A 24,267-nucleotide genomic window follows, 5' to 3' on the forward strand; every position below is an offset into this window, starting at 1 on the left:
GCTGGGCAAATAGCCCAATCTCTCCCGCGCAGATGTCCTCTTCTCCCGGGGATGCGGAGGATCGGTCAAGAAAATCTTGACAGTTCAGAAAAGCTGGTTTTCGGCGCATGCGCATTGCACCCTGAAAACCTGCTTTTGCGAGGCCTCGCCGGTCATGCGCATTTTGTACGGACCCAGCATGGCCGCAATTTTTGGACCATTGTTATAAAGAAATGCAAATAAAATTAAAAACGTGTGTAATTTTCCCATTAGTAATTTGCTTTATAAACACAGAGCTAGCAGGATAATGTTCACAGCCTTTTATGCACAACTAACTTTTTGAATTAGAGATGATTCCATATTGAAATTAGCCAGGATTCCTCAGCCGAAAACTCCAGGCTCAATTTTATCTCCAATTTTGTGTGTTTCTCTTTTTTAAAAAAATAGATTTTTCCCATCATCCAAGCAGGGTGCATGCTCAACTTTGCCGTTAAACCTGCAAAGTCTTCCAGTCCAAATATTTACATCGAATCGTGGTCATTAGCATTTTACACGCATTAGGATTTTATGAGCAGTTACTGTCCTTTCCTAAACCTTTGGGGACTGCGACCACATTTGAGAAGGAGGGCTGTGAATTATTCTAGCGACCGGAAAAACCTACACAATTTCAATTCTTTTGAAAAGGCTGCCGACTACAAAGTCCAGCAAGAACAACCAAGAGACCATTGGAACAGTGCATGTGCACCTACTTTGTTGTTGGCAGCAGTCACATCTTTTTATTCAATAACCGTTGCTTCACTTTTATATTTATGATGCAACAACTTAATTGGGGAGGAGGGTGGGGGAAGAGGGAAGATCATTGTATCATGATCTTTGGAGGATGTCAACCAAGTGTGTGGGTGAGGGAAGAGAAGGCATTCTACCCACGGTGAAGATCTGATGACACCGATGATGGTAATCAAATGTAACTAGTGCCGATTTTATTAAATACACCCTTCAGGATAGCGCAGATGAATACGTGGCTTGAGCAGTGGTGCAGCAGGGAGGGATTCAAATTCCTGGGGCATTGGAACCGGTTCTGGGGGAGGTGGGACCAGTACAAACCGGACGGTCTGCACCTGGGCAGGACCGGAACCAATGTCCGAGGGGGAGTGTTTGCTAGTGCTGTTGGGGAGGAGTTAAACTAATATGGCAGGGGGATGGGAACCAATGCAGGGAGACAGAGGGAAACAAAAAGGAGACAAAAGCAAAAGACAGAAAGGAGATGAGGAAAAGTGGAGGGCAGAGAAACCCAAGGCAAAGAACAAAAAGGGCCACTGTACAGCAAAATTCTAAAAGGACAAAGGGTTTTAAAAAAACAAGCCTGAAGGCTTTGTGTCTTAATGCAAGGAGTATCCGCAATAAGGTGGATGAATTAACTGTGCAAATAGATGTTAACAAATATGATGTGATTGGGATTACGGAGACGTGGCTCCAGGATGATCAGGGCTGGGAACTCAACATCCAGGGGTATTCAACATTCAGGAAGGATAGAATAAAAGGAAAAGGAGGTGGGGTAGCATTGCTGGTTAAGGAGCAAATTAAGGCAATAGTTCGGAAGGACATTAGCTTGGATGATGTGGAATCTATCTGGGTAGAGCTGCAGAATACCAAAGGGCAAAAAACGTTAGTGGGAGTTGTGTACACCTCCAAACAGTAGTAGTGATGTTGGGGTGGGCATCAAACATGAAATTAGGGGTGCGTGCAATAAAGGTGCAGCAGTTATAATGGGTGACTTTAATATGCACATAGATTGGGTTAACCAAACTGGAAGCAATACGGTGGAGGAGGATTTCCTGGAGTGCATAAGGGATGGTTTTTTAGACCAATATGTCGAGGAACCAACTAGGGGGGAGGCCATCTTAGACTGGGTGTTGTGTAATGAGAGGATTAATTAGCAATCTCGTTGTGCGAGGCCCCTTGGGGAAGAGTGACCATAATATGGTGGAATTCTGAATTAGGATGGAGAATGAAACAGTTAATTCAGAGACCATGGTCCAGAACTTAAAGAAGGGTAACTTTGAAGGTATGAGGCGTGAATTGGCTAGGATAGATTGGCGAATGATACTTAAGGGGTTGACTGTGGATGGGCAGTGGCAGACATTGAGACTGCATGGATGAACTACAACAATTGTACATTCCTGTCTGGCATAAAAATAAAAAAGGGAAGGTGGCTCAACCGTGGCTATCAAGGGAAATCAGGGATAGCATTAAAGCCAAGGAAGTGGCATACAAATTGGCCAGAAATAGCAGCGAACCCAGGGACTGGGAGAAATTTAGAACTCAGCAGAGGAGGGCAAAGGGTTTGATTAGGGCAGGGAAAATGGAGTACGAGAAGAAGCTTGCAGGGAACATTAAGACGGATTGCAAAAGTTTCTATAGATATGTAAAGAGAAAAAGGTTAGTAAAGACAAACGTAGGTCCCCTGCAGTCAGAATCAGAGGAAGTCATAACGGGGAACATAGAAATGGCGGACCAATTGAACAAGTACTTTGGTTCGGTATTCACTGAGGAGGACACAAACAACCTTCCGGATAGAAAAGGGGTCGGAGGTAGTAAGGAGAAGGAACTGAGGGAAATCCTTATTAGTCGGGAAATTGTGTTGGGGAAATTGATGTGATTGAAGGCCGATAAATCCCCAGGGCCTGATGGACTGCATCCCAGAGTACTTAAGGAGGTGGCCTTGGAAATAGTGGATGCATTGACAGTCATTTTCCAACATTCCATTGACTCTGGATCAGTTCCTATCGAGTGGAGGGTAGCCAATGTAACCCCACTTTTTAAAAAAGGAGGGAGAGAGAAAACAGGGAATTATAGACCGGTCAGCCTGAATTCGGGAGTGTGTAAAATGATGGAATCAATTATTAAGGATGTCATAGCAGTGCATTTGGAAAGAGGTAATATGATAGGTCCAAGTCAGCATGGATTTGTGAAAGGGAAATCATGCTTGACAAATCTTCTGGAATTTTTTGAGGATGTTTTCAGTAGAGTGGACAAGGGAGAACCAGTTGATGTGGTATATTTGGACTTTCAGAAGGCTTTCGACAAGGTCCCACACAAGAGATTAATGTGCAAAGTTAAAGCACATGGGATTGAGGGTAGTGTGCTGACATGGATTGAGAACTGGTTGTCAGACAGGAAGCAAAGAGTAGGAGTAAATGGGGACTTTTCAGAATGGCAGGCAGTGACTAGTGGGGTACCGCAAGGTTCTGTGCTGGGGCCCCAGCTGTTTACACTGTACATTAATGATTTAGACGAGGGGATTAAATGTAGTATCTCCAAATTTGCAGATGACACTAAGTTGGGTGGCAGTGTGAGCTGCGAGGAGGATGCTATGAGGCTGCAGAGTGACTTGGATAGGTTAGGTGAGTGGGCAAATGCATGGCAGATGAAGTATAATGTGGATAAATGTGAGGTTATCCACTTTGGTGGTAAAAACAGAGAGACAGACTATTATCTGAATGGTGACAGATTAGGAAAAGGGGAGGTGCAAAGAGACCTGGGTGTCATGGTACATCAGTCATTGAAGGTTGGCATGCAGGTACAGCAGGCAGTTAAGAAAGCAAATGGCATGTTGGCCTTCATAGCGAGGGGATTTGAGTACAGGGGCAGGGAGGTGTTGCTACAGTTGTACAGGGCCTTGGTGAGGCCACACCTGGAGTATTGTGTACAGTTTTGGTCTCCTAACCTGAGGAAGGACATTCTTGCTATTGAGGGAGTGCAGTGAAGGTTCACCAGACTGATTCCCGGGATGGCGGGACTGACCTATCAAGAAAGACTGGATCAACTGGGCTTGTATTCACTGAAGTTCAGAAGAATGAGAGGGGACCTCATAGAAACGTTTAAAATTCTGACGGGGTTAGACAGGTTAGATGCAGGAAGAATGTTCCCAATGTTGGGGAAGTCCAGAACCAGGGGTCACAGTCTAAGAATAAGGGGGAAGCCATTTAGGACTGAGATGAGGAGGAATTTCTTCACCCAAAGAGTGGTGAACCTGTGGAATTCTCTACCACAGAAAGTTGTTGAGGCCAATTCACTAAATATATTCAAAAAGGAGTTAGATGAAGTCCTTACTACTAGGGGAATCAAGGGGTATGGCGAGAAAGCAGGAATGGGGTACTGAAGTTGCATGTTCAGCCATGAACTCATTGAATGGCGGTGCAGGCTAGAAGGGCCGAATGGCCTACTCCTGCACCTATTTTCTATGTTTCTATGTTTCAAATAGTTATTTTTTGCCTGCATTGCTGCCCGAGGGAAGAAAGTGAATATTTCATTTTAGATGATAATTAATTGAAATGTCCCGACGTATTTTATGCTAATGTCAAGGACACGATCAAATACAATGCACGAATGAGATATCAGATGGTACCAGTTCATAGAACAGCATTCCACAGATCACTGAATTCAGGAAAGTGGAAGGGTTGAATTGGAGGGAAAATTGTATTAAGAAAAGAAATGAAGTCAAGTCCAATACTATTACATAAATTAAAGAAAGCAATAATTCTGACAGGCAATTCGTTTGAAGCAGATGATACTCGGCTTTGGGGAAGGAAAATACAATTGAATTGATTTTAAATTGCGAGTTAGTAGAGATGCGATGAGCTGAATGGCCTCCTATGCTTATAAGCTTCTGTGGTTCCAGTCAATCAGTTTAGAAACCTCTCAAGCTTATTTGCTGTGTGTGTGTATCCAAAACATTTAGGAGTTAGCACAGTATCTAAAGTCAACCAAGTTTACTGTGGGCAAACAAGGGGCATCACTGTCAGTTCTGCCCTTACCAATTGTTGTCAGCCATCTGGCAATGGAGCCATAGACCTCATCCAAAATGAGAATGACCACCAGATTGATGATAACTGCGGTGGCCGTGACAATGACTCGGACGTTGGCTTTGGCGTATGGGTCAGAGCTCACGGCCATAGCTGCTGCAGTAGAGATTCTGTAAAGGATCACTCCAAAGACTATAGCAAATGTCAAACCAATCTAGAGAAAGCAGAGAATTTTGGTTAAATTCCAGAAGCAATAGTACCTCAGAAAATTCATCACAAGAAAACAAAAGGCAAATCAACTATCCATACGGGTATGTGGTAATGACTACTGGAGACATAGTCTAGTCGCTATGCGTAGCAATATTGTAAACCTGTTTGCATTCACATCAATAGCAACTACAGCAGGTCTCCCACCGATCTGACATTCCGAACAGCAGCAAATATTTAGCTCCCCAAGAATGTTTTTGAGAAACAGACCCAATTGTACAGTTTATTGCCATTGTATTAAGAATAAGGACAAGTATATTGGATAAAAGACTTGCATCTAGTGTACATCCATCCTGCATCAGATGCAAAACTGATGCACTTTTGTCAGAGGTAAAATAATTTAAGAAACAAACACAGAAAGCCATTGACTTGAATATATAAGTAGCTATAACTGCCATTTGTCTGATTTAGGTAGTTTATACACATTAGAAATACGTGGATTTGTCTATTTAGATCAGTGGACTTAAAAGACAAAAGGTGAAGTTAGCAGCTAAATAAATTACATTTATATAGTGCTCATCTCCATGCATTTTACAGAGTGCTGGATAATGGGCAGCAACTTGGGTTTGGAATGGATTACAGAAATCAGATAGGGAGAAGTTGTGGAGAAGTCTTAAGGCGAGGTGGAGAGTCTTAAAGTTGATTCTCAGACTTGGAAAACTGGTGGAGCTTGGCAGGGGGAATGGGGATGTGGGCCAGGAAAGGAAACGGTGTGCAGCATTCAGAAGGACTTGTTTATGAATGGTGTCAGCTGTGGCTCAGTGGGTAGCACACTAGCCTCTGAGTCAGAAGGTTGTGGGTTCAAGTCCCACTTCAGGAACTTGAGCACATAAATCTAGGCTGACACTTCAGTGCAGTGCTGAGGTGCTGTCTGTCTCAGGTGGATGTAAACAATCCCATGTCACTATTTTGAAGAGGAGCAGGGGCATTATCCCCGGTGTCTTGGCCAATATTTATCCCTCAATCAACATAACAAAACCAGATTACCTGATCATGATCACATTGCTGTTTGTGGGAGTTTGCTGCGCACAAGTCCCACATTACAACAATGACTATACGCCAAAAGTTCTTAATTGGCTGCAAACGCTTTGAGACGTCCGTTAGTTGTGAAAAGCCTATATAAATGCAATTCTTTCTTTTAGAAAACAGGGAAGCTGGCTAAGGGGAGCATTGGACAAGTCCAGCCGTGAGGTGGTAGAAGTGTGAATTGGGTTTACGATGGCGCCAGGGGCAGGGGGGGGGGGGGGGGGGAAGATGGTACGGAGGAAAGTGGTCTTGGCAATAGATCAAATCAATATGCCAAGGTTCTGCACCTTTGGATTAGCAATAGAAGTACATGCAAATAACATTCAAGCCATTAAGTGCGTGACTTTTGAGGATGCAATAGGGGATTCTAGTGAATTAATTCCAGTTACTGGGAAGAATGCACCTTTGGCAGCTGCAATAACAGATTATCGACCACAGTGCCTCAATTGTTGCAAGGGCCACTAGGTTTGCTCCCTTACATTCATTTGAATTGTATATTATACAAGTCCAATAGTATTAACATAATGAGAAACAAAGACCAGAAAAGACCATTTGGCTGATTCAATCCCATCACTATGATACCCTAGCTTTCACTTTACTGTATTCAATTGCATTTTGAACATCCATAATTTTTGCTCTGCTATGCCACTTGGCAGATTCCTCCAAACATTTATCACTCAGTTATTCCCAAAATCAATTTTTTATTTTGTTTTCACTAATTTCCTGTGGTTCTTGCTTTCCAGTACTGAATTTAAATATCTATACATATGATATTGTATCCATCTCCAAGAGGTCCCTCTAAAAACGAATTAGCTCCAGATTGTCGAGGTTCTCCAACCTTTCCTCATAGCTCATCCCATACACTTAGAGAAGAGCGTCAAGGCTGATCCCAACATCTCCAATGCTTGTGTATAGTTTTTACAGCATGGTGACCAGAGCTGAACATCATACTCCAAAGTTACAATCTATATTAATGACCTACATGAAGGGACAGAGTATAATATATCCAAGTTTGCTGACAATACAAAGCTAGGTGTGACAATATGCTGTTAGGAGAACACAAAGCATCTGCAAAGGGTTATTGATAGACTAAGTGAGTGAGCAGTAGGGTGGTAGATGGAGTATAATGTAGGGAAATGTGAGGTTATTCACTTTGATGGGAAGAATAGAAAAACAGAATGTTTTTTAAATGGCGAGAAACTTTTAAATGTTGGTGTTCAGAGAGATTTGGGTGTCTTTGTGCAAGAAACACAAAGCTAGCATGCAGGTACAGCAAGCAATAAGGAAAGCAAATGGCATGTTGTTCTTTATTGCATAGGGGTTGGAGTATAAGAGTAAAGAAGTATTGCTACAATTGTACAGGGGCTTAGTGAGACAACACCTGGAGTACTGTGTACAGTTTTGGTCTCCTTATCTAAGGAAGGATATACTTGCCTTGAAGGCAGTGCAGCGGAGGTTCACAAGATTGATTGCTGGGATGAGAGGGCCGTCATCCCCAAGTTTGCAGATGACACTAAGCTGGGTGCCAGTGTGAGCTGTGAGGAGGACGCTAAGAGGCTGCAGGGTGACTTGGACAGGTTAGGTGAGTGGGCAAATGCACGGCGGATGCAGTATAATGTGGATAAATGTGAGGTTATCCACTTTGGTGGCAAAAACAGGAAGGCAGAATATTATCTGAATGGTGACAGATTAGGAAAAGGGGAGGTGCAACAAGTCCTGGGTGTCATGGTACATCAGTCATTGAGAAGTTGGCAAGCAGGTACAGCAGGCGGTGAAGGAGGCAAATGGCATGTTGGCCTTCATAGCGAGGTGATTTGAGTATAGGAGCAGGAAAGTCTTACTGCAATTGTACAGGGCCTTGGTGAGGTCTCACCTTGAATATTGTGTAGTTTTGCTCTCCTAATCTGAGGAAGGACATTCTTGCTATTGAGGGTGTTGTCTTTAGATGCTCTGATAATGACTTCACGAGGCAAAGTATTGTACTTGAACTGTAGTGACTTTAATCCATTTAATATAACTCCAGATTGAGGATAGCACATGGTGGACTCCCTTTTATACCTGGGTACCTGTGGTGTATAGGTGACCCCTGGGCCTCCACCAGTAGCAACCTCTGGTGATGACAGCATAGTGGAAACAGTGTGAACCTTGTTGATGGTACCTCTGGTAAATCAGTCTCCATCTTATACAACTATACAGTGACTATACAGAGATTATATCTATAGTATACATATATAAGATCACTCTCCCCCAAGTTTTTTGTGCCAATACCTTTGCACTGTGTGCTCTGGCTTAGCTCTCCCCAGACTTAAGTGCCAATAGCCCTTGCACCTTGGCTGCGCTTTGGCTTGGCTCTCTCCCTGTTAACTCCCAAGTCCTTATTGCCACAACGTTGGGTAGTGGTTACCAGTTGGGATGGTTCGATGATGCAGTGGGGCTTCAGTGGGTTCTGGTTGAGATCCATGTCTGTGTCCATGGCTACATACATACATTTCTCCTCCCCCCCCCCACACATGTAGATCATGCCAGTGGCTCATCACATTCATGTCCAGTGTCATGTATCTTACATTATTATATAAAAAACTGTATCCTAACATGCTATACATGACTGTAATAAGATATGACCTGTAACCACCAGCATACCTTACCACCAGGGGTGCACTTGCAAGAGGCAGGTATATAAGGACAGGTCTCAGGCAAATGCAGCATTCCAGAGTTGCGAAATAAAGGTGCAGATCCAGAGTGACCTTGAATTCACTACATGCCTCGTGCGAATCTGTACTGAAGGGACAGGACTTTACAGTGGCGACGAGTTACGGGATTACAGAATCCACAGAATGGCAAACAACGGATCAGATGAAAAGTACAATGCGGGAGACAATTGGGAGGACTTTATAGAAAGGCTCCAGCAAAGCTTTGTAACCAAAGACTGGTTAGGCGACAATAAGGCAGACAAGAGAAGAGCCCATCTCTTAACCAGCTGTGGCTCGAAAACATACGCTTTAATGAAGGATCTGTCGGCACACGAGAAACCAGCAAGCAAGTCGTTTGAAGAATTGCGCACACTGGTAAGAGATCACCTGAAGCCAGCGAGCAGCCTACACATGGCCAGACACAGATTCTACACCTACAGATGCTGTGTGGGCCAGAGCATACCCGACTTCGTGGCAGAACTTCGAAGGTTGGCTAGTTTATGTGAGTTCTCCGATGAACTGAGGAGAGAAATGCTGAGAGACTTTTTCATTGAAGGAATAGGCCACGCAGGCATATTCCAAAAGCTCAGAGACCAAGAACCTGACCTTAGAGGCAGCAGCACTGGTTGCAGAGACATTATTGGTAGGGGAAGAAGAAACGAGGTTGATTTACAATGCAGGTACGACAACTAACAAAATATCGGAACAAGAAGTTCACAGCACGAAACAAGCTACAGCCCCCACACAGACAAAACCGGGAGAACAGGCTCTCGACAGCAGGCAGAAGCCATCAAGGGCCACAGGAATGGCTGTTCACACCTCATCAACCCACAATGCGAGCAATCAACTACAAACTGAGAGAAGCTCAAGAGAGATCAGCCAGACGCGGCTCATTCTTTGGGAACACTTTGAACAATGGAACAGGTCTGTGCTGGAGGTGTGGGGGTGGGCACTCGTCAAGGGGATGTCGATTTCAGCAGGCTGTTTGCAAAAATTGTGAATATACAGGGCATTTGGCCTGCATGTGCAAAAAAACGGCAGCTCGGCTGGTATACGAATCGGATGGGTCGGAAAGTGGACCAGAAGATGGTGGGGGCAGTACCCGGGACACCGATGTACAGCGGGTCAACACGATCAGTGGCCGCTGCTCCTACAACAGGACGCCTCCAATAATGATGAGGGTCCTACTCAACGGGATATCTGTCAACATGGAGCTGGATACGGGAGCGAGTCACTCTCTCGTGGGCACTGAACAACTTGAACAACTGTGGCCGCATAAAAGAGACAGACCAAAACTCACAAGGGTCGACACCAAACTAAGGACCTATACCAAAGAAATCATACCAGTCCTCGGCAGCGCCATGCTCTCTGTCACACACAAAGGGACAGTGAACCAACTTCCCCTGTGGATTGTCCCCGGAGACCCCCCAACACTGCTGGGGAGAAGCTGGCTGCCAAAACTAAACTGGAAATGGGATGATGTCCATGCTATATCATTAGAGGAACGGACCTCCTGCTCAACAGCTATAAAGCGATTTGAACATCTCTTTCAGCCAGGTGTGGGCACCTTCATAGGGGCTAAAGTCAAAATCTACATCACACAGGATGCTAGACCGGTCCATCACAAGGCTAGAGCTATGCCCTATGTGATGAGGGAAAAGATTGAACATGAACTGGACAGGCTTCTGTGGGAAGGCATTATCTCACCTGCGTAATTCAGCGACTGGGCAAGTCCCATCATCCCAGTCATGAAGCCTGATGGATCCGTATGAATCTGAGGGGACTACAAATCTACTATAAACAGAGTCTCCCTACAGGACCAGTACCCACTGCCCAGAGCGGAGGACTTATTTGCCACATTGGCTGGCGGTAAACTTGTCAAAATTAGACCTCACATCTGCGTATATGATGCAAGAATTGACCGAGGAATCCAAGCTACTCACCATCATCAACACACATCGAGGCCTTTTCATGTACAATCGATGCCCATTCGGCATCAGGTCGGCAGCTGCCATATTCCAGCACAACATGGAGAGTCTGCTCAAGTCCATCCGGGGGACAGTTGTATTTCAAGACGACATACTTATCACGGGCAGGGACACCGACTCTCATCTCCGTAATTTGGAGGAAGTACTAAAGCGGTTGGATCGGGTAGGCCTACGAGTCAAGAAATCCAAGTGCCTGTTTCTTGCACCCGAGGTTGAATTTTTGGGCAGAAGGATTGCCGCTGGTGGAATCCGCCCAACAGAATCCAAAACAGAAGCAATTCGCCGGGCACCCAGGCCCCGGAATGTCTCAGAACTGCACGCCTTTCTCGGGCTACTCAATTACTTTGGGAACTTTATGCAGAACTTCAGCACGCTGCTGGAGCCTCTCCACGTGCTACTCAGGAAGGGGTGCGATTGGTTTTGGGGGGACGCCCAGGAACGCGCCTTCAATAAGGCACGCAACCTTCTGTGTTCCAGCAGTGTTTTGACTTTCTTTGATCTCAGTAAAAAGCTAGTTCTCACTTGCGATTCGTCAGCGTATGGGGTCGGGTGCATTTTGCAACATGTCAATAGTGCAGGCAAATTACAACCCGTAGCTTATGCCTCCAGGTCACTTTCGCGGGCGGAGCGCGGGTACGGAATGGTAGAGAAGGAGGCGCTCGCGTGTGTGTACGGTGTCAAAAAGATGCACCAATACCTTTTCGGGGCCATGTTCGCGTTAGAAACGACCACAAGCTCCTCACGTCCCTCCTATCCGAGAGCAAGGCAATAACCGGCAACGCCTTGGCGCGAATTCAACGGTGGGCACTCATGCTGGCGTCCTACGACTACACCATAAGGCACAGACCAGGCACAGACAATTGTGCCGACGCGCTCAGCAGGCTACCCCTGGTGACCACGGAAGGGTCTGACAGGACTGTGAGATAGTCATGGCAATCAATGCCTTTGAGTGCACAGGTTCGCCCATGACGGCTCGCCAAATCAGAGCCCGGATGGCCAGCGACCCCACGTTATCCTCAGTAAAAAGATGTGTCCTAACCGATGACTGGGCAGAGGCTCGCGATACCTGCCCCGAGGAATTAAAACCCTTTCACAGGCGCATGCATGAGCTATCACTACAAGCAGACTGCCTGATGTGGGGCAGCCGAGTCGTCATGCCTCTGCGAGGCAGAGGCGCATTTGTCCGGGAGCTCCACTGCGAGCACCCGGGGATCGTTCTCATGAAGGCCATAGCCAGATCCCACGTCTGGTGGCCTGGTATTGACGCGGACTTGGAGCTCTGCATCCGAAGGTGCACCATTTGTGCCCAACTCACCAATGCCCCCAGGGAGGCTCCACTGAGCCCCTGGCCCTGGCCTACCAAACCGTGGTTGCGGGTGCACGTAGACTATGCGGGCCCATTCATGGGCAAAATGTTCCTCGTAGTTGTAGATGCATTTTCAAAGTGGATCGAATGCACCATTTTAAACTCAAGCACAACCTCCACCACTGTGGAGAGCCTCGCAACCATGTTTGCAATGCACAGAATCCCTGACATATTGGTCAGTGACAATGGTCCGTGTTCATCAGCGCAGAATTCCAAGACTTTATAATTGACCACGGCATAAATCACGTCAAGACGGCACCGTTTAAGCCGGCCTCCAACAGCCAGGTGGAGAGAGCAGTGCAAATCATTAAACAAGGCATGCTTAAAATCCAAGGTCCCACGCTACAGGGTCACCTGTCGCGACTGCTGCTGGCATACAGATCTCGTCCGCACTCACTGACTGGGATCCACCCCACGCAACTGTTGATGAAAAGGACTTTAAAAACAAGGCTCTCATTAATCCTCCCAGACATGCACGAAATCATTGAGGCAAAGCGCCGTAAGCTGACTGAGTACCACGACAGAAATTCGAGGGGGAGATGGAATGAGATAGGGGACAAAGTGTTTGTACTAAACTATGGCAGGAGTCCCAAATGGCTTGCAGGGACAATAACGGGCAAGGAAGGAAACAGGCTACTGGTAGTACAAATGGACAATGGCAAAACCTGCCGGAGGCATGTAGACCAAGTCAAAAGCAGATTTACCAACAACACTGCGAAACCAGAGGCAGACTACAATGTGGAACTCGCACCACACCTGGTGGACAGACAGAGGGAACAACCTGAGGAAAGGGCAATCCCAACAGACAGCCCAGGCGAGTGAACAACAATCACACCAATTGAAACAGACAGCCCAGGCGAGATACCAGCAACCACACCCAACGAAAAACAGACACCAAGGCAAACAACTGAAACACAACTCAGACATTCCACGCGAGAGCCTAGACCACCTGAGAGACTGAACTTATAAAGACAATAAGACCTTGGGGGACGGTGATGTCATATATCTTACATTATTATATATAACTGTATCCTAACATGCTATATATGACTAATAAAATATGACCTGGAACCACCAGCATACCTTACCACCAGGGGTGTACTTGCAAGGGACAGGTATATAAGGACAGGTCTCAGGCAAGTGCAGCATTCCAGAGCTGCGAAATAAAGGTGCAGGTCCAGAGTGACCTTGACTTCACTATATGCCTCGTGTGAATCTGTACTGAGGGGACAGGACTTTACATCCAGAAAAGGAAATTTGCATTTACATCATTGCATTTGTGGTACAGTTGTGTGGCAAGCACATTTGACTGGTGAGATACATTGATGGTACATCTTTGGGATCAGTGCTGGGTTCAGCACCGGTGCGTGAGGACAAGCTAGTTCCAGAGCTGCTGGATGGTGTCCAGGTAGCCTGGTGGTGGTGCATTGCACGGTGCTGGCAGTGGGAACCCGGTTGGTTCGAGTTGCCTGCTATTAGGGCCTTTGCCATTGCTCCTAGCGTTGGGCAGGTTCACAGATGCCTGTGAACTCCCTGTCCTCTCCTTGCACCCCGGGTTGCTGCTGCCCCCAGAGGAGCAGTCATCTAGCAGTGCACAGGGAACTGCTAATTCGCTTGCTTGGGAGTTATCTTGTTTGGTCCCGGTCCCAACTGGGAGAACCGCCACGGGTGACCCCTCGCTCCCGGGTGTAGTCTTGGTGGCGATGGGGTCTGGGGGCTGCACCTTAGCGCTTTCAGGCTTGTGGCGGTTGGTGCCATCGGGTGCACAAGAGGTGGAGCCGATCAGGGGCAGGGTATCGATACCGGTGCCGTTGCTCTCCTGAGATCGCTTGCTCTGCAGCTTGTCTATTTTAGCTGCTTGTGGCCACACGCCATGGTGCATCACTCTGTGTGCTTTCAATGGGTGTTTGCCCGCTACGTTATCAGAATACAGTTGAAATCCTGCATCGCACAATGTTTCATTGCTTATTGTAGATAAAATGTAGCTCTGATCGCAAATCGCCCGACTTTTCTTTGCTTATTACATGTATAAAACTCTGATCATCAATTAGAAGCTTTACACTTAGCTCACAGTTACAAAGAAACATAAATAGGTGTAGGAGTAGGCCATTCGGCCCTTCGAGCCTGCACCACCATTCAATATCATGACTGATCATTCACCTCATTACCCCTTGATCCCTTGAGCCATAAGGGCATTATGTAACTCCCTCTTGAATATATGTAACGAACTGGCACCAACAACTCTCTGCAGTAGAGAATTCCACAGGTTCACCACTCTCTGGGTGAAGAAGTTTCTCCTCATCTCGGTCCTAAATGGCTTACCCCTTATCCTAAGACTGTGACCCCTGGTTCTGGACTTCCCCAACATTGGGAACATTCTTCCTGCATCTAACCTGTCCAGTCCCTCAGATTTTTATATGTTTCTATGAGATCCCCTCTCATCCTTCTAAACTCCAGTGAATACAGGCCCAGTCGATCCAGTCTCTCCTCATATGTCAGTCCTGCCATCCCGGGAATCAGTCTGCTGAACCTTCACTGCACTCCCTCAATAGCAAGAATATCCTTTCTCAGATTAGGAGACCAAAACTGAACACAATATTCCAGGTGAGGCCTCACCAAGGCCCTGTACAACTGCAGTAAGACCTCCCTGCTCCTATACTCAAATCCCCTAGTTATGAAGGCCAACATGCCATTTGCATTCTTCACCGCCTGCTGTACCTGCATTCCAACTTTCAATGACTGATGTACTATGACACCCAGTCTCGTTGCACTTCCCCTTTTCCTAATCTGCAACCATTCAGATAATTTTCTGCCTTCATGTTTTTGCCACCAAAGTGGATAACCTCACATTATACTGCATCTGCCATGCATTTGCCCACTCACCTAACCTGTCCAAGTCACCCTGCAGCCTCTTTGCATCCTCCTCACAGCTCACACCGCCACCCAGTTTAGTGTCATCTGCAAACTTGGAGATATTACACTCAATTCCTTCATCCAAATCATTGATGTATATTGTAAATAGCTGGGGTCCCAGCACTGAGCCCTGCGGTACCCCACTCGTCACTGCCTGCCATTCTGAAAAGGACCAGTTTATTCCGACTTTCTGCTTCCTGTCTGCCAACCAGTTCTCTATCCATGTCAATACATTACCCCAATACCATGTGCTTTAATTTTGCACACCAATCACTTCTGTGGGACTTTGTCAAAAGCCTTTTGAAAGTCCAAAAATACCACATCCACTGGTTCTCCCATGTCCACTCTACTAGTTACATCCTCAAAAAATTCTAGAAGATTTGTCAAGCATGATTTCTCTTTCATAAATCGATGCTGACTTGGACTGATCCTGTCACTGCTTTCCAAATGCGTTGCTATTTCATCTTTAATAATTGATTCCAACATTTTCCCCACTACTGATGTCAGGCTAACCAATCTATAATTACCTGTTTTCTCTCTCCCTACTTTTTTAAAAAGTGGTGTTACATTAGCTACCCTCCAGTCCATAGGAACTGATCCAGAGTCGATAGACTGTTGGAAAATGATCACCAATGCATCCACTATTTCTAGGGCCGCTTCCTTAAGTACTCTGGGATGCAGACTCCAGGGATTTATCGGCCTTCAATCCCATAAATTTCCCGAACACAATTTCCTGACTAATAAGGATTTCCTTCATTTCTTCCTTCTCGCTAGATCCTCTGTTCCAAAAGTTTATTCGTGTCTTTCTTCATGAAGACAGAACCAAAGTATTTGTTCAATTGGTCTGCCATTTCTCTGTTCATTATAAATTGACCTGATTCTGACTGCAACGGATCTACGTTTGTCTTCACTAATCTCTCTCTTCACATATCTATGGAATCTTTTGCAGTCAGTTTTTAATGTTCCCAGCAAACCTGAGGACTGGGAGAAATTTAGAATTCAGCAGAGGAGGACAAAGGGTTTAATTAAGAGGGGGAAAATAGAGTACGAGAAGCAGCTTGCCGAGAACATAAAAACTGACTGCAAAAGCTTCTATAGATAAGTGAAGAGAAAGAGATTAGTGAAGACAAACATAGGTCCCTTGCAGTCGGATTCAGGTGAATTTATAATGGGGAACAAAGAAATGGCAGACCAATTGAACAAATACTTTGGTTCTGTCTTCACGAAGGAAGACACAAATAACCTTCCAGAAGTACTAGGGGACTGAGGGTCTAGTGAGAAGGAGGAACTGAAGTATCCTTATTAGGTGGGAAATTGATGGATTGAAGGCCGATAAATCCCTGGGGCCTGATAGTCTGCATCCCAGAGTACTTAAGGAAGTGGTCTAGAAATAGTGGATGCATTGGTGATCATTTTCCAACAGTCTATCGAGTCTGGATCAGTTCCTATGGACTGGAGGGTAGTTAATGTAACACCACTGTTTAAAAAGGGAGGGAGAGAGGGGAAAGTGGGTAATTTTAGAACGGTTAGCCTGACATCAGTAGTGGGGAAAATGTTGGAATCAATTGTTAAGGATGAAATAGCAGCGCATTTGGAAAGCAGTGACAGGATCGGTCCAAGTCGACATGGATTTATGAAAGGGGAAATCATGCTTGACAAATCTTCTGGAATTTTTCGAGGATGTAACTAGTAGAGTGGACAAGAGAGAACCAGTGGCTATGGTGTATTTGGACTTTTAAAAGGCTTTTGACAAGGTCCCACACAAGAGATTGGTGTGCAAAATCAAAGCACATGGCATTGGGGGTGATATACTGACATAGATTGAGAACTGGTTGGCAGACAGAAAGCAGAGAGTCGGGATAAAAGGGTCCTTTTCAGAATGGCAGGCAGTGACTAGTGGGGTGCCGCAGGGCTCAGTGCTGGGACCCCAGCTCTTTACAATATACATCCATGATTTGGATGAAGGAATGGAGTGTAATGTCTCCAAGTTTGCAGATGACACTAAACTGGGTGGCGGTGTGAACTGTGAGGGGGCTGCTCGGAGGCTGCAGGGTGACTTGGACAGATTAGGTGAGTGGCAGATGCAGTATAATGTGGATAAATGTGAGGTTATCCACTTTGGAGGCAAAAACGTGAAGACAGATTATCTGAATGGTGGCAGATTAGGAAAAGAGGTGGTGCAACGAGACCTGGGTGTCATGGTTCATCAGTCATTGAAAGTCAGCATACAGGTACAGCAGGCGGTGAAGGCGGCAAATGGTATGTTGGCCTTCATAGCTAGAGGATTTGAGTATAGGAGCAGGGAGATCTTACTGCAGTTGTACAGGGCCTTGGTGAGGCCTCACCTGGAATATTGTGTTCAGTTTTGGTCTCCGAATCTGAGGAAGGACGTTCTTGCTATTGAGGGAGTGCAGCGAAGGTTCACCAGACTGAATCCCGGGATGGCAGGACTGACATATGAGGAGAGACTGGATCAACTGGGCCTTTATACATTGGAGTTTAGAAGGATGAGAGGAGATCTCATAGAAACATAAAAGATTCTGACAGGACGGGACAGGTTAGATGCGGGTAGAATGTTCCCGATGTTGGGGAAGTTCAGAACCAGGGGACACAGTCTTAGGATAAGGGGTAGGTGATTTAGGTCTGAGATGAGGAGAAACTTCCTCACTCAGAGTTGTTAACCTGTAGAATTCCCTGCCGCAGAGAGTTATTAATACCAGTTCATTGTATATATTCAAGAGGGAGTTAGATATGGCCCTTATGGCTCAGGGGATCAAGGGATATGGAGAGACAGCAGGAAAGGGGTACTGAGGGAATGATCAGCCATGATCTTATTGAATGGTGGTGCAGGCTCGAAGGGCCAAATGGCATACTCCTGCACCTATTTTCTATGCTTCTATGTTTCCTCTTGTACTCGATTTCCCCCCTCCTGATTAAACACTTTGTCCTCCTCTGCTGGATTCTAAATTTCTCCAGTCCTCAGGGTTGCTGGTTTTTCTGGCCAATTTATATGCCTTTTCTTTGGATTTAACATTATCCCTAATTTCCCTTGTTAGCCACGGTTGAGCCACCTTCCTGTTTTATTTTTACTCTAGATGGGGATGTATAATTGTTGAAGTTCATCCATGTGATATTTAAATGTCTGCCATTGCTTATCCACCGTCAACCCTTTAAGTATCATTCGCCAGTTTATTCTAGCCAATTCACGTCTCATACCATCAAAGTTACCTTTCCTCAAGTACAGGACCCTAGTCTCTGAATTAACTGCGTCACTCTCCATCTTAATAACGAATTCTACCATATTATGGTCACTCTTCCCCAAGGGGCCTCGCACAACAAGATTTCTAATTAGTTCTTTCTCATTACACATCACCCAGTCTCGGATGGCCAGCCCTCGAGTTGGTTCCTCGATGTATTGGTCTAGAAAACCATCCCTAATACACTCCAGGAAATCCTCCTCCACCGCATTGCTACCAGTTTGGTTAGCCCAATCTATATGTAGATTAAAGTTGCCCATGATAACTGCTGTACCTTTATTGCACGCATCCCTAATTTCTTGTTTGATTCTGTCCCCAACCTCACTACTACTGTTTGGTGGTCTGTACACAACTCCCACTAGCATTTTCTGTCCTATGGTATTCCGCAGCTCTACCCATACAGATTCCACATCATCCAAGCTAATGTCCTTCCTTACTATTGTGTTAATTTCTTCTTTAACCAGCAACGCTACCCCACCTCCTTTTCCTTTCTGTTTATCCTTCCTGAATGTTGAATACCCCTGGATGTTGAGTACCCAGCCTTGGTCACCCTGGAGCCATGTCTCCGTAATCCCAATTATATCATATTTGTTAATAGCTGCTATTACGTTGTTATTACATTGAATGAGAATGTGGGACTGTCCCTTTAAGTATGGTAGATTGCTGGCCTCCTTTACGAGGGCCTTGCTATCTTTATCCCAATCCTCTTCTTCGCTTAGTACCACATGTTGCTCCATCAGCGCTGCACCTCGTGGTCTGGCCACTGCCATCTTTTCCTTCAGCACTTCACGTCGTAGTTTGAGCGCCATCTTTGTTCCATCCACGATGTCGACTGCTTTGATCTTCTTCCCCCCGGGTTCTGCCACCGAAGCTGGGAAGTTGCCTTTGGATCCGATTTTCTTTCTCTGGAGCCTGGAAGGTGCGTTCAGGTCGTCTCAGCTGGATCATCTCCGCGCAGTCGTGCTGAGCGGTCTGTGCTGGTCTGCTCTCTGGGGGACATCGATCGCTGGAGGGATTAAATCTTCCCAGCTCCAATGGATCTTCTCCAGCCACCTTCTTCCGAGTAGCGTTGGTCCATCACCTGCAACAATCCACAGTGGCACCATTTCATCATGGAGTACCTTTACATTCGCACTACCAACAACTAGGATAAGTTCATTGGTGTAGGTGAGCAGCTTTGCTTGAACCGGGACCAACTTGGGTCTTTCAGTTTGATTGTCCCATAGCCTCTCAAAGGCTTCTTGATTCATTACTGACTGGCTCGCCCCGTGTCCACCTCTATGAAGACTGGAGCGCCGTTTATCTCAACTTCCATTCTCAACGGGGAACTTTTTATGGTGCAGGTAAACATTCCGTACAGCTCATCCTGGACCTGAGCTGCCTCTCTGACCGCCTCTTCATAATCCGCGCTGGATTCATGGCCCTCTGCAGACTCATCAACACGGTGAGTCCTATTTCTTTTACACATTCGCTGGAGGTGGCCCTTTGTGCTGCACCCTTTGCACACAGTCCTTAAAACGGCACAGGTGAGCCCGGTGATTTCCTCCGCAATGCCAGCATGGTGCTAACCGATTAGCCCCCTCGGCGGACTTAGAGTTAAGGGACTCGGGAGCCTGTTCTCTCTCTCCCCTGAGGAGATTCACGTTCTACAGTCCTATCTCTAAAAGGCGCCAGTCTGTGTACAGTACTTGCCAGAGGATGAGTTATCCGCCAGGTTGAAGTCATGAATGCCTGGCTCATGGTGATGACCTTCTGCAGTGTGACTGTGGTATCTGCAGATAGTAGCCTGGGAAAAAGGCCCTCGTGGCCGATTCCGATGACAAAGATATCCCGCAGCACTTCGGTGAGATGGTCGCTGAAATCAAAAGGTTCCGAGAGCCTCCTGAGGTCTGCAGCATATTTTGCGATTTCCTGGCCTTCGGTGGGTATAAAACTGGTGAGTGGCTGAGGATGCTCTCTTTGGGCTTGAGTTGCTCTTGGATCAACGTTACAAGCTCTTCGTACATCTTGGTCGTTGTCTTCGCTGGTGTCTGCAAATCCCTGATGAGTCCATAGACGATGGGCCAACAACTGGTGAGCAGGATAGCTCTGCGCTCATCAGCCAGTGTGGCCGGATCATTGCCTGCCAGGTCGTTTGCTGTGAAGAAATGGTCGAGCCTCTCCACAAAGATGTCACAATCATCCCCATCGGTGAACTGCTGCGACGTAGCAAGGTTAGCCATTTTCGCGTGAAAGTCCATAATCTCGTCGCCAATTGTTATGTCTTTAGATGCTCTGATAATGACTCCACGAGGCAAAGTATTGTACTGGAACTGTAGTGACCTTAGTCCATTTAATATAACTCCAGAATGAGGATAGAAACATAGAAAATAGGTGCAGGAGTAGGCCATTCGGCCCTTCTAGCCTTCACCGCCATTCAATGAGTTCATGGCTGAACATGCAACTTCAGTACCCCATTCCTGCTTTCTCGCCATACCCCTTGATCCCCCTAGTAGTAAGGACTTAATCTAACTCCTTTTTTAATATATTTAGTGAATTGGCCTCAACAACTTTCTGTGGTAGAGAATTCCACAGGTTCACCACTCTCTGGGTGAAGAAGTTTCTCCTCATCTCGGTCCTAAATGGCTTACCCCTTCTCCTTAGACTGTGACCCCTGGTTCTGGACTTCCCCAACATTGGGAACATTCTTCCTGCATCTAACCTGTCTGAACCCATCAGAATTTTAAACGTTTCTATGAGGTCCCCTCTCATTCTTCTGAACTCCAGTGAATACAAGCCCAGTTGATCCAGTCTTTCTTGATAGGTCAGTCCCGCCATCCCGGGAATCAGTCTGGTGAACCTTCACTGCACTCCCTCAATAGCAAGAATGTCCTTCCTCAAGTTAGAAGACCAAAACTGTACACAATACTCCAGGTGTGGCCTCACCAAGGCCCTGTACAACTGTAGCAACACCTCCCTGCCCCTGTACTCAAATCCCCTCGCTATGAAGGCCAATATGCCATTTGCTTTCTTAACCGCCTGCTGTACCTGCATGCCAACCTTCAATGACTGATGTACCATGACACCCAAGTCTCGTTGCACCTCCCCTTTTCCTAATCTGTCACCATTCAGATAATAGTCTGTCTCTCTGTTTTTACCACCAAAGTGGATAACCTCACATTTATCCACATTATACTTCATCTGCCATGCATTTGCCCACTCACCTAACCTATCCAAGTCACTCTGCAGCCTCATAGCATCCTCCTCGCAGCTCACACTGCCACCCAACTTGGTGTCATCCGCAAATTTGGAGATACTACATTTAATCCCCTCGTCCAAATCATTAATGTACAGTGTAAACAGCTGGGGCCCCAGCACAGAATCTTGTGGTACCCCACTAGTCACTGCCTGCCATTTTGAAAAGTACCCATTTACTCCTACTCTTTGCTTCCTGTCTGACAACCAGTTCTCAATCCATGTCAGCACACTACCCCCAATCACACGTGCTTTAACTTTGCACATTAATCTCCTGTGTGGGACCTTGTCGAAAGCCTTCTGAAAGTCCAAATATACCACATCAACTGGTTCTCCCTTGTCCACTCTACTGGAAACATCCTCAAAAAATTCCAGAAGATTTGTCAAGCATGATTTCCCTTTCACAAATCCATGCTGACTTAGACCTATCATGTCACCTCTTTCCAAATGCGCTGCTATGACATCCTTAATAATTGATTCCATCATTTTACCCACTACTGAGGTCAGGCTGACCGGTCTATAATTCCCTGTTTTCTCTCTCCCTCCTTTTTTAAAAAGTGGGGTTACATTGGCTACCCTCCACTCCATAGGAACTGATCCAGAGTCAATGGAATGTTGGAAAATGACTGTCAATGCATCCACTATTTCCAAGGCCACCTCCTTAAGTACTCTGGGATGCAGTCCATCAGGCCCTGGGGATTTATCGGCCTTCAATCACATCAATTTCCCCAACACAATTTCCTGACTAATAACGATTTCCCTCAGTTCCTCCTCCTTACTAGACCCTCTGACCCCTTTTATATCCGAAAGGTTGTTTGTATCCTCCTTCGTGAATACCGAACCAAAGTACTTGTTCAATTGGTCTGCCATTTTTTTGTTCCCCGTTATGACTTCCCCTGATTCTGACTGCAGGGGACCTAAGTTTGTCTTTACTAACCTTTTTCTCTTTACATATCTATAGAAACTTTTGCAATCCGTCTTAATGTTCCCTGCAAGCTTCTTCTCGTACTCTATTTTCCCTGCCCTAATCAAACCCTTTGTCCTCCTCTGCTGAGTTCTAAATTTCTCCCAGTCCCCGGGTTCGCTGCTATTTCTGGCCAATTTGTATGCCACTTCCTTGGCTTTAATACTATCCCCGACTTCCCTTGATAGCCACAGTTGAGCCACCTTCCCTTTTTTATTTTTACGCCAGACAGGAATGTACAATTGTTGTAGTTCATCCATGCGGTCTCTAAATGTCTGCCATTGCCCATCCACAGTCAACCCCTTAAGTATCATTCACCAATCAATCCTAGCAAATTCACGCCTCATACCTTCAAAGTTACCCTTCTTTAAGTTCTGGACCATGGTCTCTGAATTAACTGTTTCATTCTCCATCCTAATGCAGAATTCCACCATATTATGGTTACTCTTCCCCAAGGGGCCTCGCACAACAAGATTGCTAATTAATCCTCTCTCATTACACAACACCCAGTCTAAGATGGCCTCCCCCCTAGTTGGTTCCTCGACATATTGGTCTAGAAAACCATCCCTTATGCACTCCAGGAAATCCTCCTCCACCGTATTGCTTCCAGTTTGGTTAGCCCAATCTATGTACATATTAAAGTCACCCATTATAACTGCTGCACCTTTATTGCATGCACCCCTAATTTCCTGTTTGATGCCCTCCCCAACATCACTACTACTGTTTGGAGGTCTGTACACAACTTCCACTAATGTTTTTTGCCCTTTGGTGTTCTGCAGCTCGACCCATATAGATTCCACATCATCCAAGCTAATGTCCTTCCTAACTATTGCATTAATCTCCTCCTTCACCAGCAACGCTACCCCATTTCCTTTTCCTTTTATTCTATCCTTCCTGAATGTTGAATACCCCTGGATGTTGAGTTCCCAGCCCTGATCATCCTGGAGCCACGTCTCTGTAATCCCAATCACATCATATTTGTTAACATCTATTTGCACATTTAATTCATCCACCTTATTACGTATACTCCTTGCATTAAGACACAAAGCCTTCAGGCTTGTTTTTTTTAAAACCCTTTGTCCTTTTAGAATTTTGCTGTACAGTGGCCCTTTTTGTTCTTTGCCATGTGTTTCGCTGCCCTCCACTTTTCCTCATCTCCTTTCTGTCTTTTGCTTCTGCCTCCTTTTTGTTTCCCTCTGTCTCCCTGCATTGGTTCCCATCCCCCTGCCATATTAGTTTAACTCCTCCCCAACAGCACTAGCAAACACTCCCCCTCGGACATTGGTTCCGGTCCTGCCCAGGTGCAGACCGTCCGGTTTGTACTGGTCCCACCTCCCCCAGAACCGGTTCCAATGCCCCAGGAATTTGAATCCCTCCCTGCTGCAGCACTGCTCAAGCCACGTATTCATCTGCGCTATCCTGCGATTCCTACTCTGACTAGCACGTGGCACTGGTAGCAATCCCGAGATTACTACTTTTGAGCCACATGGTGGACTCTTTTATACCTGGGTACCTGTGGTGTACAGGTGATCCCTGGACCTCCACCAGTTGCACCCTCTGGCGGTGCCAGCATTGTGTATAGAGTGTGAACCTTGTTGATGGTACCTCCGGTAAACAAGTCTCTATCTTATGCAACTATATAGTCACTACACAGACAACATATCTATTGTATACATGTATAACAGAGGGAGTGCAGCGAAGGTTCACCAGATTGATTCCCGGGATGGCAGGACTGACACATGAAGAAAGACTGGGTCGACTAGGCTTATATTCACTGG

General features: G+C 46.0%; 1 protein-coding gene across 1 annotated transcript in view; it reads right to left on the bottom strand.

Annotated features, from left to right (window-relative positions):
* ano1a (anoctamin 1, calcium activated chloride channel a) overlaps window positions 1–24,267 on the bottom strand; it is a 379,673-nt gene that overhangs the window by 88,372 nt on the left and 267,034 nt on the right. The window contains exon 17 of the mRNA XM_070899592.1: window positions 4,797–4,998. Coding sequence (XP_070755693.1) covers window positions 4,797–4,998 — 202 coding nt within the window. The remainder of the gene's footprint in view (window positions 1–4,796; window positions 4,999–24,267) is intronic.

Source organism: Pristiophorus japonicus, chromosome 14 (assembly GCF_044704955.1).
Source record: "Pristiophorus japonicus isolate sPriJap1 chromosome 14, sPriJap1.hap1, whole genome shotgun sequence".
Lineage (NCBI taxonomy): Eukaryota > Metazoa > Chordata > Chondrichthyes > Pristiophoridae > Pristiophorus > Pristiophorus japonicus.